This window comes from Ctenopharyngodon idella, chromosome 2, assembly GCF_019924925.1.
Source record: "Ctenopharyngodon idella isolate HZGC_01 chromosome 2, HZGC01, whole genome shotgun sequence".
NCBI classification, from domain to species: Eukaryota; Metazoa; Chordata; class Actinopteri; order Cypriniformes; family Xenocyprididae; genus Ctenopharyngodon; species Ctenopharyngodon idella.
The window spans coordinates 5,311,862-5,327,721 of NC_067221.1; the positions used below are offsets into that span (position 1 = coordinate 5,311,862).

General features: G+C 38.9%; 2 protein-coding genes across 2 annotated transcripts; both read right to left on the reverse strand.

The window, feature by feature from the left end:
* Nucleotides 1-614: 614 nt before the first annotated feature.
* psmb5 (proteasome 20S subunit beta 5) lies at nt 615-11,861 on the reverse strand. Its single transcript, XM_051869385.1, is given in 4 exon segments — nt 615-1,331; nt 1,333-1,436; nt 10,030-10,336; nt 11,611-11,861. Coding segments are annotated over 4 exon segments (798 nt in total). The 5' UTR covers nt 11,815-11,861; the 3' UTR covers nt 615-1,148.
* Nucleotides 11,862-14,546: 2,685 nt separating this feature from the next.
* psmb11a (proteasome 20S subunit beta 11a) lies at nt 14,547-15,674 on the reverse strand. The gene is made up of 2 exons (XM_051868330.1): nt 15,120-15,674; nt 14,547-14,930 (listed from the first exon to the last, which is right to left on the reverse strand). Exons 1-2 carry the CDS (start codon nt 15,672-15,674, stop codon nt 14,547-14,549), a joined length of 939 nt encoding a protein of 312 aa, XP_051724290.1.
* Nucleotides 15,675-15,860: the final 186 nt, after the last annotated feature.

A 15,860-nucleotide genomic window follows, 5' to 3' on the forward strand; every position in this document is an offset into this window, starting at 1 on the left:
CTTACTGTGCATTTTTTTTTCTGCACAGTGGCTAAACTGTAGTTTGTACCACCAGAAGTTGTTGTATCATTTCATATTTCCCATTAATTTCCTATGTTGGTCATTTTTGACCACGAAGGAGCCAAGTGAAACAATTTTTTTTCGACCCTTTTTCATAACCAAATCATGTCCATGATTTTTTTGTGTGTTCACATAGCTAATGTGATAAAAGTCACCAAGTGTCATCTCATTCCAATGAAACAAAAAAAAAAAATGTAGAATTTCAAAACAAAAGTTTTTGGCCATTTTTGACCAAAGAGGACCAGAGGGTTCCAAGTTTTTACATAATAAACAAATTATTTTCATCATGCAGCCCTAACTAAAAAAGAGGGAGAAGTTGCCTAAAAGTAACTGGACAAGAAAAGTACAGCTCTGAGAAAAGATACAGCATTATTTGTTGGCACTTTGCAGATGCTGCTGGTTTGATATTTTGTTATCTAATGTAATGACATTCATATATTAGGTGTGACTCAAGTTTCAAGCTCATTTTAGATCTACTGCACAACTTGTGAACACCCGTCAAAACACTTACCAACCAATACATCAGGATCAAGAGAAAAAAAAAAACACTTAAATAGCAAAAATCTGAGATTTTATTGAGAATAGTGTTAGTAACTGTGGTAACTGCAGATACATGTGAGATGAGAAGAACAGAAGCCCACTCCCACTCAGCGAGATCTGGCCAACTGGAGTTCTGGCTTGTCATAGTGTCCATTGGGATACAGCGCCCCCTTATTTTATAATCACAAACAACAAGTGAAACTGCAATGGATGGGGTTGTAATACTACTGAAACTGTGGCTGAAAACTTGACGAATAACATACGTGAGAAATAACGGAAATTGATCTAACTTCAAGAGAAAGATGAGAGGAACAGAGAGACAGCTTTGCTTGCGTTTCTCATGCGCAGACGAGCCAGCTCTTACAAAAGAGTTGGCATTAACTTTCCTGGAAGCAGATTTGATTTCATTAAGTTAACTGAAGTGCCTTTCAGGTTATATCGCTAATCTGCTATTCGTTCTTCGCCCGACTGGTCTCACCCTTCCTTTTGAAACTCAATTGACGCTGTGGCCTCTTCCCTCATCCCTTTTCTCCACCCAACCACTCCCTCTATGCTTTCTCGCTCTGGTATTTAAGGTGCAGCTGAAGCACGTCTTCCTGAGAGACCCTTTCCCAGCCCTCGCCGTGGACGCGGTAGAGGTTGACTTGGCCTCCGCTGTAGGCGTCACGGTAGGTAGCTTGGTAGATGGCGCGGCGGCCCAGGTCGCAGGCTTCCTCTATGGTCATGTCGTAGCGAAGGACCGCTGTCGACGACACCGTAGGCGTACATGGACCCCGAACCAACTGCAAACAGGTCTCCGCACACACGGTTGCCCTCTGAGTCCACGTAGTAGAGACCTGCAATCAGAGGAAAGCAGAAGGAAGAGGAAGAGAGAGACCATCAGTACTGCTTTACATCCTGCTGTTAAAGAGGAAGGCGCCTCCACGAAAGATGAAAGCGGTAAAAAAAAAAAAAAAAAAGAAGCAGCAAAACCCTTAAGAGAGAATTCAGCAGATCGATGTAATGCTATGAACATCAATAATAATGCTCTAAACTATACAAGGTCAAATCCATCTTGATGTACATATGAGAAAAGGAATCATGGGAGACAGTTGGTTTACTATTTTTTTTTCTGACAGCCGAATGCTCGGTAGCTGGAGCTCTGTCTTGGGGTTACATAAAAGCAGGAAGAAAAAATTACAGAAAAAGAGCTTACATCTTGCTAATATTAAGCAAGCTACTGACCAGGCACAAGTAAACAAAGCATCTAACCCGGGGCACCGCCTGAGGTGCTATTGATCACTCCAAAAAAACCAGAATTAATTATTGATCTATACCTGAAGACCTGACCTCTCCCCAAACATGATGGACGACGCAGATCACACTTGGTGAACTGGTGGGTCACTGTCTGGTCCAGCAGCAGGGCAAGTTTCAAGGCTGCTCTATGACAAAACGCACTCCTACAGTAATGGTGACTACGTCCCATCTGTGCTAGAGCAGAACCACGCTGCAGATGGAAGGTTTACCGGATAGTTCACCCAAAAATGAGTACCGTCATCATTTACTCACCTTTTGGAACATAAAAGATATTTTGAAGAGTGTTTCAATTGATTTTATCCACACAATAAAAGTTAGCAAAACAACATTTGACTCACTGTATTGACAAAAAAAAACCCAAGCAACATTTCTTTTGTGTTCTGCAGGGTGAAAGATAGCATAAACGCAACTGTTACTTTGACTGTATCCGAAAACTTAAAAATGGACACATTCCAAGGTAGGAAGGCATCAAGGCATGTCCTGAATCTAATGTTAGCTTCACTTCCTGTCTCCTCAGATCCCCTCATCTGATCGATTTTTTAAGACAGCATAGATGTATCCTTCGCTGCCTTTGATATCCCACAATCCTATGCGTTCCATTAGGTGACAGTTGAGCCAGAAAAAGAAAGATGGCATCTGAAAGTTGCGGTTTCTGGTCAGTTAGTGTGTAAATGCATGCTTTTGACCAACGTTTTCAACTTCTGATGTCATTTCTAGATAGAAAACTACTACTGTAGTAATTAAATATTTGTTTAGTTCTCACCAAAGCTCGCTCTATTTTTCTGTAGATCATTAAACCATAACGCTGCCTCAGAAGTCTGTCTGAAATCAGTTTCGTGAGGTACCTTTATGCGCAAACGCTGCCTGCAAAGTCATTGCCTATAAGGCAGTGAGGTAACAAGTCAGCTGCCTAAGTTTACGGATGCAGCCTTTGAGTGACACCGTGTCCTAACCAGACGCGACGCCACGACACGCGATAAAAAGTATCTTTCCATGTTAATCAGAGTTTTTGTCCCTAACCAGCCGTAACGGCGACACACAACAATTCTATTTTAGAAACGGTTTCCATTTCTCCGCAACGTCGCAGCTGGAACAGCAACACAAAGAATGGCAATGATAATATCAGGTACTGTTTATGTGCTTTATTTAATGTTAAAAGCATCTAATATGAGTTTGAATATCATTCTGTGTTCCCAGCTTTTTTAGCTGTACTGAAAACAACACTGGCTAATTCACCTCAGATCTTGAAAATAAATAAATGGGCACAAGAACGTTCAACTGTCAACTCAATGCGCACAAGCATATTCTATGACAAAGATTGGTTCAGTCACTCCATATGTATTTTAAATAATGTTTAAATGGTGTAATATTTATGAATTTTACTATGTACTTGCCCATGGTGTCTCTTGCCGAGAGCCTGCCAACACTCTCTTCTGATTGGCTGTGGTTTTTGATTGACTTTATCGCTTCTCATTGCCGCACCATGTCTAGTGTGGACAGTCAAATTGTTTGTTGCTGGAATCTTATCGCATCGCATCTGGTTAGGATACGGTGTGTGTTCGCTGCGATGACCAAACTAGTAAGTAGGGGTGTAATAATACATCGCTAGATTGAGATATAACTATATAAAAATGCAACGATATGCATTGTTGATGTAAACGACACAGAGTTAGTTTTATCCAAGACTCAGCTTACTACATTTATAAGGTATAATTCACCCAAAAATGTAAATTGTCATCATGTATTTACCCTCATGGCATTTCAAACCTATAAGATTTTTGTTCAACTTATTTTTTTATGAAAGCTGAGAGATTTCTGTCCCTCCATTTGAACTCTATACCTCTAAAACTTAAAAGATCCAAAAAAAAAAAAAAAAAAAAAAAAAAAAGTCATAAAGGCATCATAAAAATAATAAATAAAGTGGTCTAATGCAAGTCTTCTGAAGAGACAAAATGGCTTTATATTATGAACAGATTTACAACAAAACAACGCGCATACTGTAGTAAACAAGGACGTTCACATGCTCGCATGACGCGCAAAAACAACATGAGTGTGAGTAAATGCAGAATTTAAATTTTTGCATGAACCATTTAGAGTTTGAGAATAGTCATTTTGACCTGCTTTCCTGCGATTACAATCGTATCGTGAGTTCAGTATCGTGATTTATATTGAATCATGAGTGTACCACTACACCCCGGCTGCATCCAAAAATTTAGGCAGCTGACTTGTTGCCTCGCTACCCTATCAGGCAATGACTTATAAGGCAGCGTTTGCGCATGAAGGCACCTCATGAAACTGATTTCGGACAGACTTCTGAGGCAGCGTAACGGTTTAATGATCTACAGCAAAATAGCGTGGCTTTGGTAATAACTAAGTGAATATTTAAGTACTAGAAATTACATCAAAAGTTGAAAACAATGGTCACAAACTTACATTTACACACAAACTGACCACAACCTCAACTTTCAGACACCAACTTTATTTTTTAGCTCCACTGTCACAGAATGGAAAGCACAAGGTTGTGGGATATCAAAGGTAGCGAATGATACATCAATACTGCCTTCAATAATCGATCAGATGAAGGAATACTTTGGATTCGGACGGGCCTTCATGCCTTCCTACCTTGGACTGCGTCCTCTGAAGGCCAGCATTTTCAGTTTTCTGATGCAGCCCCCTACTAGTCGAACAAGATGAGTCAGCCCAAGGCACCGAGAGAACTTGAAACATGTTGATTCGATTATATCAAATTGATTTTAAACACTTAAAGCATTATTGCATAATCCAACAAGTTATGACATTTCAATTTTTCTTTAATCGTGCAGCCCTCTTAGGTGCACTATCCCTTTAATGAGCGAGTGGGTTAGTCTGATTGCAATGCGAAGAACATCACCAATACTGAAAACGCAACCTAAAATACTCCTTTTTGCTCTCTGGAAAGTTTGAGTAAAGTTCAAGGACCCCAAAATCAGCTCACTGAGGCATTTTAAGGACAATCTGAGGAAGTGAGGCTCAGACGTCTTCAACAAGCAAATTACACCCACTGTACGCATCGTTAGCTCGACCTGATAATCGTTACAGCTCCCTGAATATATGCAAGGTAATTTACCATTTTGTAGAGCCAAGTGTGACGACTAAAAACAGGTTAAAAATGCAATAGGACGTCTCTTTCAGCCGCAAGGCACCGGTTCTCATTAGGAGCGGAGTGCGGGGGTACTTCAGCAGACTGGGATTTTTTTTTTTTTTTTTTAAACGTACAACACCTGGGATCGTTTTATCACACAACGGACGTTGCATGCTACCTGCGTCGCTGAGAAAGGGTGGGGAAGTAAAGGTGAACAAAAGAGGCACTTGAATTTGCGAGCCCTCGTAAAGCAGAGGCGCCGAAGCGGGAGCGATCTCGGGATGTTACGACAGCCAGACTCCTCGCACTCCATCACAAAGGTGACAGGCAGTTAGGCTGAAAGAGCGGCTGTCTGCATGTATGAATGGCAACTTCAAGACAAAAGGAAGGAATATACACCGGTGATTGGCTGACTGCTCTGCTGATTGTCACACAGCCATGGTTGGTTAAGAGTGCCGCTGATGAGCACAGCTGCTCAGAAAGCAAAGCAACTGTGTACAGACGTCCAAGCATGCATGCACATCGGTGTCTGTGTCTACAGAACATGAGATGGCAGTTGAAAGAACTTCATACATCTTTAAGACAGAAGTCCTGCTGATATTTGCAGCTCCTTGCAGGACAAAAGTTGTCTATGCGTTCACAGAGGTGCACAACAAGCCATCGGAGAACAAATTATCATTAGATACAAAATGAATGTGTAATGTAGAAAGATACAGAAAGAAAAGAGACCATAACTGGTTATTTTAGAGTGAAACACTTTCTTGAATTGTTTGGCCTTGTAAACACTTGCATCTCAACATGCATCTCATGTAATCACTTCATGCATATCATACATGATGGTAAGAGTGTTATTTAAGTGACATGTGAAGTCTCAATACCACACCGGTATTGAGACTCGAACCTACAACCTTTGGGTTTCCGGTCTGACTCTCTAATCATTAGGCCACGACTGCCCTATTTAGTCTTACATTAACAAATACCAGTTAATTGAAGAGCTTAAACCTTAGTAAATCACCTTGCATAATTCATTTAAATACTCTCCTCCCATAAATTTTTGCATCTGAAAGGGAAACTCCTACAAATTCATATGCAGTAAGGTCAGCCGCAAAAATAGCCCAGTCCAGCTCTAATTTTTCACTGCGCGTCTTTAGCTAATCCTGGCAATCATTTTTTTTTAACACCAAAAGAGGATTTGCGCTGACACAAGCTGTTAGTAAATCTGGCCCATAGTCTTTTAAAGTCGCATATACCTGAATAAGGTTAAAACTTGTTTTAGCTCAAATCTTAAAGGGTTAGTTGACCTAAAAATGAAATTTCTGTCATTACGTACTCACCCTTGTGACATTCCAAACCCGTAAGACCTTCGTTCATCTTCAGAACACCTTTTTTTTTTTTCATCTTTTTTTTTTTTATCCCCCATAGAAAGCAACGTAATTACCACTTTCAAGGTCCAGAAAGGTATTAAAGACATCATAGTCAACGTGACTAAAAACAAAACAAAAATAATGAATTTATTCAACAATTTCTTCTCCGTGTTTCTGTCCGAACGCCAGCTCAGTATTGGCCGGCTCCTGCGTCAGCATCACACGCATGCGTCGTGCCGCTCACGTCAACAGCGTCGGCCAATACTAAGCCAGCGTTCGGACGTAGAACCTGGAAGAACTGCAACGAAAATAGCGTAGGAGACTGACAGAGGAGAGATGAATTTGTTGAATAAAGTCGTTGTTTTTGTTTTGTTTTTGCACACAAAAAGTATTCTCGTCGCTTCATAACATTAAGTTTGAACCACTGCAGTCACGTCGACTATTTTAACAATGTTTTTACTACTTTTCTGGACCTCGAATGTGGTCATTTCGTTGCTTTCTATTGAGGATAAAAAAAAATTAAATAAATCTTGAATTATCAAAAATATCTTAATTTGTGTTCTGAAGGTCTTACGGGTGTGGAATGACATGAGGGTGAGTAATTAATGACAGAAATTTCATTTTTGGGTGAACTAACCCTTTAAATGATAACAGTAGGTGACTGAATCACACAACATTTGGACCCCACTGTGATTGAATCACAAATTAATTTTAATACCAGTTGTAAACGGAGTTCATAACTCAACCAGCAAAGAGAGAACGCATCTGTAGAAAGGCTAAAGGGCTAAAGCTGTGGGGCGTCAACAGTGGTCTCAACAGAACATGCACTGCAATAAATTTCATTATCACTATGTTTGTCAGAATCATGTCACAGTTTATTAAATTTATTCCTCACAGCAAACCGACACTTAATCACAGGAATAAGAGTGCCAGACATTGTTAAGGCAGTAAATGTGCTGTTTAATCAAGATTGATTTAATTTGCACAACATTTACCTCTCTATTGAATCACAACGCATTGTAACAGTCAGTGCTGCTATCGAACTTCTAACAGCAATCATTACTTGCAAAATTGATTGGAAGATTTACCACGTAGTTTTGTTTGCCTGCCAGGCAAAGGTTGTTTTTTTGGGGCCACACTAGCCTGTGTCGCCGCATAAACCCCAATTGATCGAGCTGACAGGATTTTGCATGCGACCCGATTGCCCTGGCTGAGAGCCGCGTCCATCATGGTGTTGCTCCCTCCTGGCCCACAGTCACCGGCATATTGATTTCCCATTACTGTGTCACTGTGCAGGGCCTCTTTAAACACATTGGCCGTGATGTAGAGCGGTTACAAAACCCCAGTGTCTGCAATTGAGGGATGCATCACTATCACAGAGCGCTATGTCGCCATCTGGTGGTACTGGCTAAACCAGCTCCCTGGTTTGCACAGTCATGCGTATGAACTGCATTTTGTAGCAGTAATTTATCTCTCCGTCAGTTTTGCTTCATTTAGGCTTGCACTCCTCATGTTAGGAAGAAACAAAATGAACTGAAAATGGGCGCAGCTCACCATTAAGACCATTAGATTAAAAGCCTCTTATAGATCTAAACGCAATGTCCAATTAAGAAAAATGGACATTTATCATTTTCTTGAAAAGCAAAGGTCTTGAGAGTCCATTAATGTGCAAGTTTGTGATTCATCTCAAAAACAAAGCCATGGTGCTGCATATTAAAACCAGATTCCGGCTACCGCTGGAGTCTGGCAGGAAATTATGGCGATAGAGCTATTTTTACAAAGCTGTTTCAGCAGAAAGGCAGGGTCAAATCAGCAGAGAAAATAATCACATAATTTGTCCCCATGCCAACTGCAGCAATCATTCAAAACAAAAAAATTGGTCCCTTCTGACAATCTTTTACATCATAAAGCTATTCCAGATGCGAACAGATTGCAGCTGGAATGTTTCTGCTCAACGCCTTTAATGGAAGCAGAAAGGAATCGAAATCACAAAACCACCTTTAATTAAAAGCAAATATTATTGTAAATACCATTACGAAATATGTAATTACCATAATCCTCAGTCCCAGGGCTGACAGGACAATTTTATAAGAGAATATTAACTAGGTTGTGTCTATGAATAGCGTGCATTTGAAAACGCATATGAAGTCTGACGCACTTTGTATTTGATAGCAAAGTGTTACGCTGTTATCATTTACACACGTGTAGTGGCTCTGCAGCTCGGTTAACAAACTATACATATAGTTATGACTCTACATATGCTGTGAGTTTGGGTTGCTTATATCATTCATCTAGGAATTAAACATGCTTCATTTAATCGGATTTGTAATGTGAATCATTATAAGCCTATGCCAACACATCAATATTTTTCTAAATACGCATATTGTTGTTCATCGCAATTTCAAAATAAAGTTTAAACCCTCGATCTGCGTTTGTGTGTTTTGATGTCCACATATTCTTGTTCCAGAAATTTCAGTGGCTGTAGCATTTCTATCGTAAAGAGGCAACCAAATATTAAAGATTAAGTACAAATTTAAATTAAATGTAGTTTGGCCAATATTAAAAAAGAATACACAATGTACATAAGTTGATTAAATTACATTATGTATTTCAACAGTGTTGTTCAATGAAACCAAATGGTTACTTGCTTTTGATACTTTATTTGAACCCATTATTATTTCTTCATTGTTATACAAGTATTTTAAGTAATTTTAAAGGCTATTGTTCACTTGGGTATAGTTTTATTACCACACACACACAAAAAAATCAATTACTTAACCGTCAAAATAATCGGCCGATTACTCGATTAATCGCCAAAATAATCAACCGATTACTCAATTAATCGTCAAAATAATCGCCGGTTACTTGGTTAATCATCAAAATAATTGTCCGGTTACTTGATTAATCAGCAAAAGTATCAACATATTACTTGATAAACCGGTAAAATAATCGTACGGTTACTCGGATAACCACCAAAAATAGTTGCCCGATCACTCGATTAATCGTCAGGTTACTCGATTAATCACCAAAATAATCGCCCGGTTACTCGATTAAATGACAAATAATCATACAGTTACTCACTTAATCACCAAAATAATAGTCCGTTTACTTAACTAAGCATCAAAATAATCATCCAGTTACTCGGATAATCACCAAAATAGTCACCCGGTCACTCGATTAATCGTCAGGTTACTCGAATAATCACCACAATAATCATCTGTTTACTTAACTAAGCATCAAAATAATCTTCCAATTACTCGATTAATCGTCAAAATAATTGTCCGGTTACTCGATTAATAATCAAAATAATCGTTAGTGACAGCCCTAGATTAGTCATGACATTTCAAAATGCACTTGCATTGTTTTGCAATTTGTGACTTTCAGTCAAATAAAAGACTATTTTTCCAATTTGTCATTGAAGATTTCTTTAAAAATAGTGTTAAAATATGGTCTCCTCATTCTCGTGAACTCAATATCAGTGTATCGTTTCGTCTCATGAGCTAAGTGTATCGTCACAACCCTAGTATTTATACTTTTTTATTATTATAATAATAAAATAAATATTACAGAATTTGATATTAGTGTGTCCAAATGCAACACAAAATTACAACTTTGTCTAACCAAGTCATAATCCGCTACGATATTTACCTGGCCCTCTTTTGTCCCAGCCGCAGACCATCGTGCCCATGCTGAGGCCCATGCCTTTGTACTGATACACCATGTTAGCCAGTAGCTTGGAGGCCGCTGCCACTGAAATGCGCTCTTTGTTGCGCAGCTCGTAGATGCGGCACTGTCTGGCCAGCAGGCGCTCCCAGAAGCTGCAGTCCGCGGCTCCTCCTGCCATAGTGCCGAGCAGGTACGGGTTGATTTCAATCACCTTCTTCACAGTCTGTGAAGCGATATAAGAGCCGGCTGTCGCTCTGGAATCCACAGCCACAATGACGCCATGCTGAAACTGAGACAGATGAGAGAAATACGTTGATGATTCATTTTAATTTTAATTCATTTTAATTTACTTTATTTCACAGAAAACAACAAAACGCTGATGTGTAATAACTTTAAAGTGCCACTCTTATGCTATTTTAAAGGTTCCTAAATTTGTTTTGCAGGTCTTCTGCGATGCATCCAAGGTCAAAAAACTCATAATTATATTTTCTCATAATATACATTGCACATCACTTCATTTCTCAAAGAGTCAGAAAACGATTTGTTAGAAGATTCAGCCTCTCTAAACATCTCCTTTCTGAGAGCCTACTCTGCTCCGAAAAGCAAAAAGCTTTATATTTCAGATAAATGCTGTTCTTTTGAATTTTCTATTCATCAAATAACCCTGAAAAAAAATGTACACAGCTGTTTTCAACATTGATAATAATAAAAAATGTTTCTTGAGCAGCAAATCAGAATATTAGAATGATTTTTGAAGGATCATGTGACACTGAAGATGCTTAAAAATTCAGCTTTGCATCACAGGAATAAATTGTATTTTAAAATATATTGAAATAGAAAACAGTTATTTTAAATTGTAAAAATATTTCACAATATTACTGCTGTTCACAATATTACTTGCTATACAAATAGACAACACATTTGTCAATAACCCAAACTCACTTTAGCTCTACTAATAAATGTAATCTTATGTCTGCATAAGATTCTGACAAGATCATCTACTCAGGATTACATAGACTGTATCCTACTCTATAGGCCACAATGAAAAAGCACATTAGTTGCTGTGTCATTGTGTGTCTTGTTCTCTCAGTCTTCACTTTGGCTTACTGTAGCAAAGCTGGAGTCTGTATGTATTCATACTGTAATACTTTAAACTTCCATACAGACTTTTAGAGACTTCACAGCACTGTAAACACGTTTTAACTCTGTTTTGACACACAAGTTAGCGGTTCTTGTTACTGAAACGAATGGGGGCGCGGTCCTTGAAAAACAAAAAACACTTAATAAATTAATCGGTGTATGTCACTTTTCATACGATAGAAATGCGCTAATAAACCAGTTAAATGAGTAAACACTGCTATACTTAGCGAACTTTCTAGTCAATCATCCTTTAGCCTTTGTCTTTTCATTACAGACACTGTATAAACATTAGGGCAGTTCTATGAAAGACACACGGTTCTGAATGGGTCATAATTGTTAGGTAATGGAGATACTGAAGTTATGATAGAGTAAATAGTTTTTAAACTGGCCTTATGCTATTAGCTGCTGGCTAAATGAACTCACTTTGAATGCTAAGGTGGTCGTGCCGTGAAGAAACTCGATTTTTCTCTCCGGTTCATCCTCTTCACCCAGTGGTTTCACGGCAAAGTTCAGTGCGTCTCCAAACCCGAGATCCGTCTGGTTGATGCCACAACCGTGCGCAAAAGACCGGTCAAAGCGATCTGAGAAATCCGCACACTCATTCCTCAATACACTAGACAGCGCCATGTTTCAGATAATAACCAGAAGCGGCGTTCTGCTTCTTGTATATTATATGTTGAGGATGCAAACGATCATGGCGCCGCAGCGCCATCTAATGCCCAGGAAGACCGTTTTTAGCTGAATTACTACACTTGTTTAAAGGGATAGTTCACCCAAAAATGAAAATTCTGTCATCATTTACTCACCCTCAAGTTGTTCCAAACCTGTATGAGTTTCTTTCTTCTCTTGAACACAAAAGAAGATATTTTGAAGAATGTTGGTAATCAAACCGTCAATGGGCCTCCATTGACTTCCATAGTAGGAAAAAAAATACTGTCAACTGTCTGGTTACCAACATTCTTTAAAATATCTTCTTTCTATGAAATTGTTAATTCATTTTACCTATTTACCATAGTGCCTGGACATTTTAAAACCAATTGTTTCATTGATGTATAGGCTAATTTTCTTAAATTATTACTGAATGACACATTAAAGGAATAGTTCACCCAAAAATGAAAATTCTGTCATCGTTTACTCACCCTCAAGTTGTTCCAAATCTGTATAAATTTCTTTGTTCTGCTGAACACAAAGGAAGATATTTTGAGGAAAATTTGTAACCAGGCCGTTTTGGGGCACCATTGACTTCCATAATAGGAAAAAAAATACTATGGAAGTCAATGGTGCCCCAGAACTGTTAAGTTTCCCACATTCTTCAAAATAACTTCCTTTGTGTTCAACAGAAGAAAGAAACTCATACAGGTTTGGAACAACTTGAGGGTGAGTAAATGATGACAATTTTTTTTATTTTGTGTGAACTATCCCTCTAACTTCCATACAAGGCAACATTTACTGCACATTGTCAGTTATTTTACATGGACTAAATTGTAGACTCACAGTGTTGGGGAAAGTTATTTAGTAAAACATTACAATATTGTGTTACTCTCTAAAAAAAAGTAACTAATTGTGTTAGTTACTTTTCATGAAACCGGTGTTAGGTTACTTTTGCATTACCTTTTCTCATCTAGGCTGGGCTTGCTGGTTTTTTTTGTTAACAAAAAAGTTATCTTTTTATCAAATGTAAAGGTGCTTTCACTCCAAAAGTGAAATGAAAAAGCCTCAGGCTGAAGGGAATGCAAATTCAAACCTGTAGAGGGCGCAGCTTAGAAAAACCTTTCAGCTGTGCTGCCATTCTGGATTGAAGAAGAATAGGATGCAGGAGAAGAAAGTTCAACACTCTTACTTCAGCAATAAAAACAAAAAATGAGATTATTTATCTAAAGTCATTTTTGCTTATTATGGTTGAATTGGATCATCGAAGGTCAGTGCTTAATAAAGTGAGATTAAATACATAAAGTATATTTGTGTAATTTAACATTTAATTATTGCAGGTCATATTCTGAGTTTGTGTTTCACTGTTTTTATTCAATTTGAGGAATACTTACTCTGTTTTTGTGCAAGTGAAATGCATGTTCACATTTAGTCTAGACTATATATGCTTAGCGCACACAACGCCTCTGCACTTACTCCCAATTTCTCTCAACTTGGGGACCAGAGAGGTGTCAGTCAATAAATGTGAAAACAAAGTAACTTGCGTTACTTATTTGAAAAAGTAACTTAGATATTTTGTTGTAAATCGAAAAAGTAATGCGTTACTTTACTAGTTACTTGAAAAAGTAATCTGATTACGTAACTGAAGTTACTTATAATGTGTTACCCCCAACATTGTTGACTCGTATTAAAGGATTAGTTCACTTTCAAATGAAAATTAGCCCAAGCTTTACTCACTCTTAAGACATCCTAGGAGTATATGACTTTCTTCTTTCTATTAATAAATATCCTGACGCGTCCGAGATTTATAATGGCAGTGAACGGGATCAACGAGTATGAGCTGAAGAAAGTGTCTCCATCCATATCCATCCATCATAAACGTACTCCACACGGCTCCAGGGGGTTAATAAAGTCCTTCTGAAGCGAAGCGATGCATTTGTGTGAAAAAATATCCATATTTAACAAGTTATGAAGTAAAATATCTAGCTTCCGCCAGACCGTCTTCCGTATTCAACTTACAAAGAAAGTACTTCATAAGTTAACTGGCAGAAGCTAGATATTTTACTTCATAACTTGTTATTAAATATAGATATTTTTTTTACATAAACGCATCGCTTCAGAAGGCCTTTATTAACCCCCCGGAGCCGTGTGGAGTATGTTTATGATGGATGGATGTGGATGGAGACACTTTCTTCAGCTCATACTCGTTGATCCCGTTCACTGCCATTATAAAGCTCAGATGCATCAGGATATTTCTTAATATTTCTCCGATTGTGTTCATCAGAAAGAAGAAAGTCTTATACACATAGGATGGGCTTGAAGGTGAGTAAAGCTTGGGCTAATTTTCATTTGAAAGTGAACTTTAATGAAATTTGTTGAATAATATTGATTTAAAATGTATGCTTTAAAGAATAAATAAATAAAAATCAATCCCTTCTTGGTCTGTTGCTACAATATCAAGGAAAAACCACAATTTTTCTGATTACAATTTTTAACCTGAAACAAGATGCAGTGTATTTATAACTATTTTATAAATTAGGTTTAAATAAAAATAGTTTATGAGAACGTACTTGCTTTCCCTGTGCATTTTGTATTCTTTATTATCTGTGCTGTCAAGTGAACTGCCTGACATCGTTCTACTCACGACTGCTATTTCTGTCCATCACATTCACATTCCATCTGTGTCTTTTGTTTTTCCATCTTTTGTGTCCCTATCCACAGTGTCCTGAATATATTTCACCTTCCCCTTCAACCAGCTCTCTCTTCTGTCTCTCTTTCTCCCTCTCCTTGATCTTCTCCTTCTCTCTCTCCCTCTCTCTGTAGTACTCCTCCTTCAGATCTTCTCTGTCTCTGCGTCTGCAGCCATGGGCAGTGATGTGGAAAAGGTCTACATTATTCCCAGAGTAGGCATCCCAGTGAGTGGCTCTGAAAACTGCCTCCCGGGCCAGTCCCACCGCCTCATCCACAGTCATTCCCCATCTCCAACCATCATCAAGCACAGCGTATGCATAGGGTGACCCTGAGCCCACTGATATTATCTCTCCTTTCAGTTGCAGGCCATCACTGCAAACATAGCACACCCTGGGACCAGACCGTCCTCCAAAACTAGACAGGACATTTTTTGTATTTTGATTTGACAAAGTTAGTGCATGAGTGTCCTTCAAGATCTCATTTACTGAGGCCATTTTCTTACTACCTAGAGCAGATTCATCTGAAATTGCAGATACAGTGGTAACATCTGCCATTTCCACGCTAGACCGTAGGGTTTCCTGAGTTTCTTCTCCATCCCATCCACATAGAGTAGCCGCCACGCACACATTAGTGCCTTTGAATGGATGAAGCATCATGGAGAGCAGCTTTGCAGCTCCATTGACGCTTAGTCTCCTGCGATGGCGAAGCTGGTAAAGCCTCATCTCTCGGGTGAGAATCCGTTCCCATAGCATACAATCGGCACCGCTTCCCGAGGTGTTGACCACCAGGTGAGAGTGGATGGGCATTATCTTCTGACTTATCGGGCAGCAAATCAGACCCTTACAGCTGGCACGAGTGTCCGCAGCGGCTATCACGCCATCCTGAAATATAAACCCCAAAGTGGTGGTACCGTGTGACAGCTGAAAGGGTTGCTGGTGAGGTGACAGACAGGATAAAGTTGAAGAGAGAACAGTTGGTGTCTTGTGTTTTCTGCTGTTCTGCTGAGGGGGGAAAAGAAAGTGAAAAGGACTATCTCTGTCAAACTCAAACGGTGTCCTCCACATGTATCCCATCTCATTCGCCAGAGAAGTGCACGGGCTGCTGTCATCAAGGATCTCCAGGAAATCACAAACATCCTGAAGTGCCATTTTTCCTTTTAGTGAGATAAACTGAGCCTTGGAAGCTGCACGAACAAAAAAAAGACCCTTCTGAGACCAGTGATTTATATACAGTAGGAGGTGGAGAGTATTCACATCATGTACACAAGCATGCACATGTGATGTCTCAGCAAAAATCTTCGCTATACTTTTTTTTTTATCTGATATGCTTCTGTG

What these genes read in the sequence shown, in the direction of transcription:
- psmb11a (XM_051868330.1), bottom strand. Translation starts at nt 15,674, where the DNA reads ATGGCACTTCAGGATGTTTGTGATTTCCTGGAGATCCTTGATGACAGC. An exon ending in CTACTCTATGTGGATGGGAT is followed by an intron (nt 14,931 to 15,119) that starts GGAGAAGAAACT and finishes AGTTTTGGAGGA; the next exon opens with CGGTCTGGTCCCAGGGTGTG.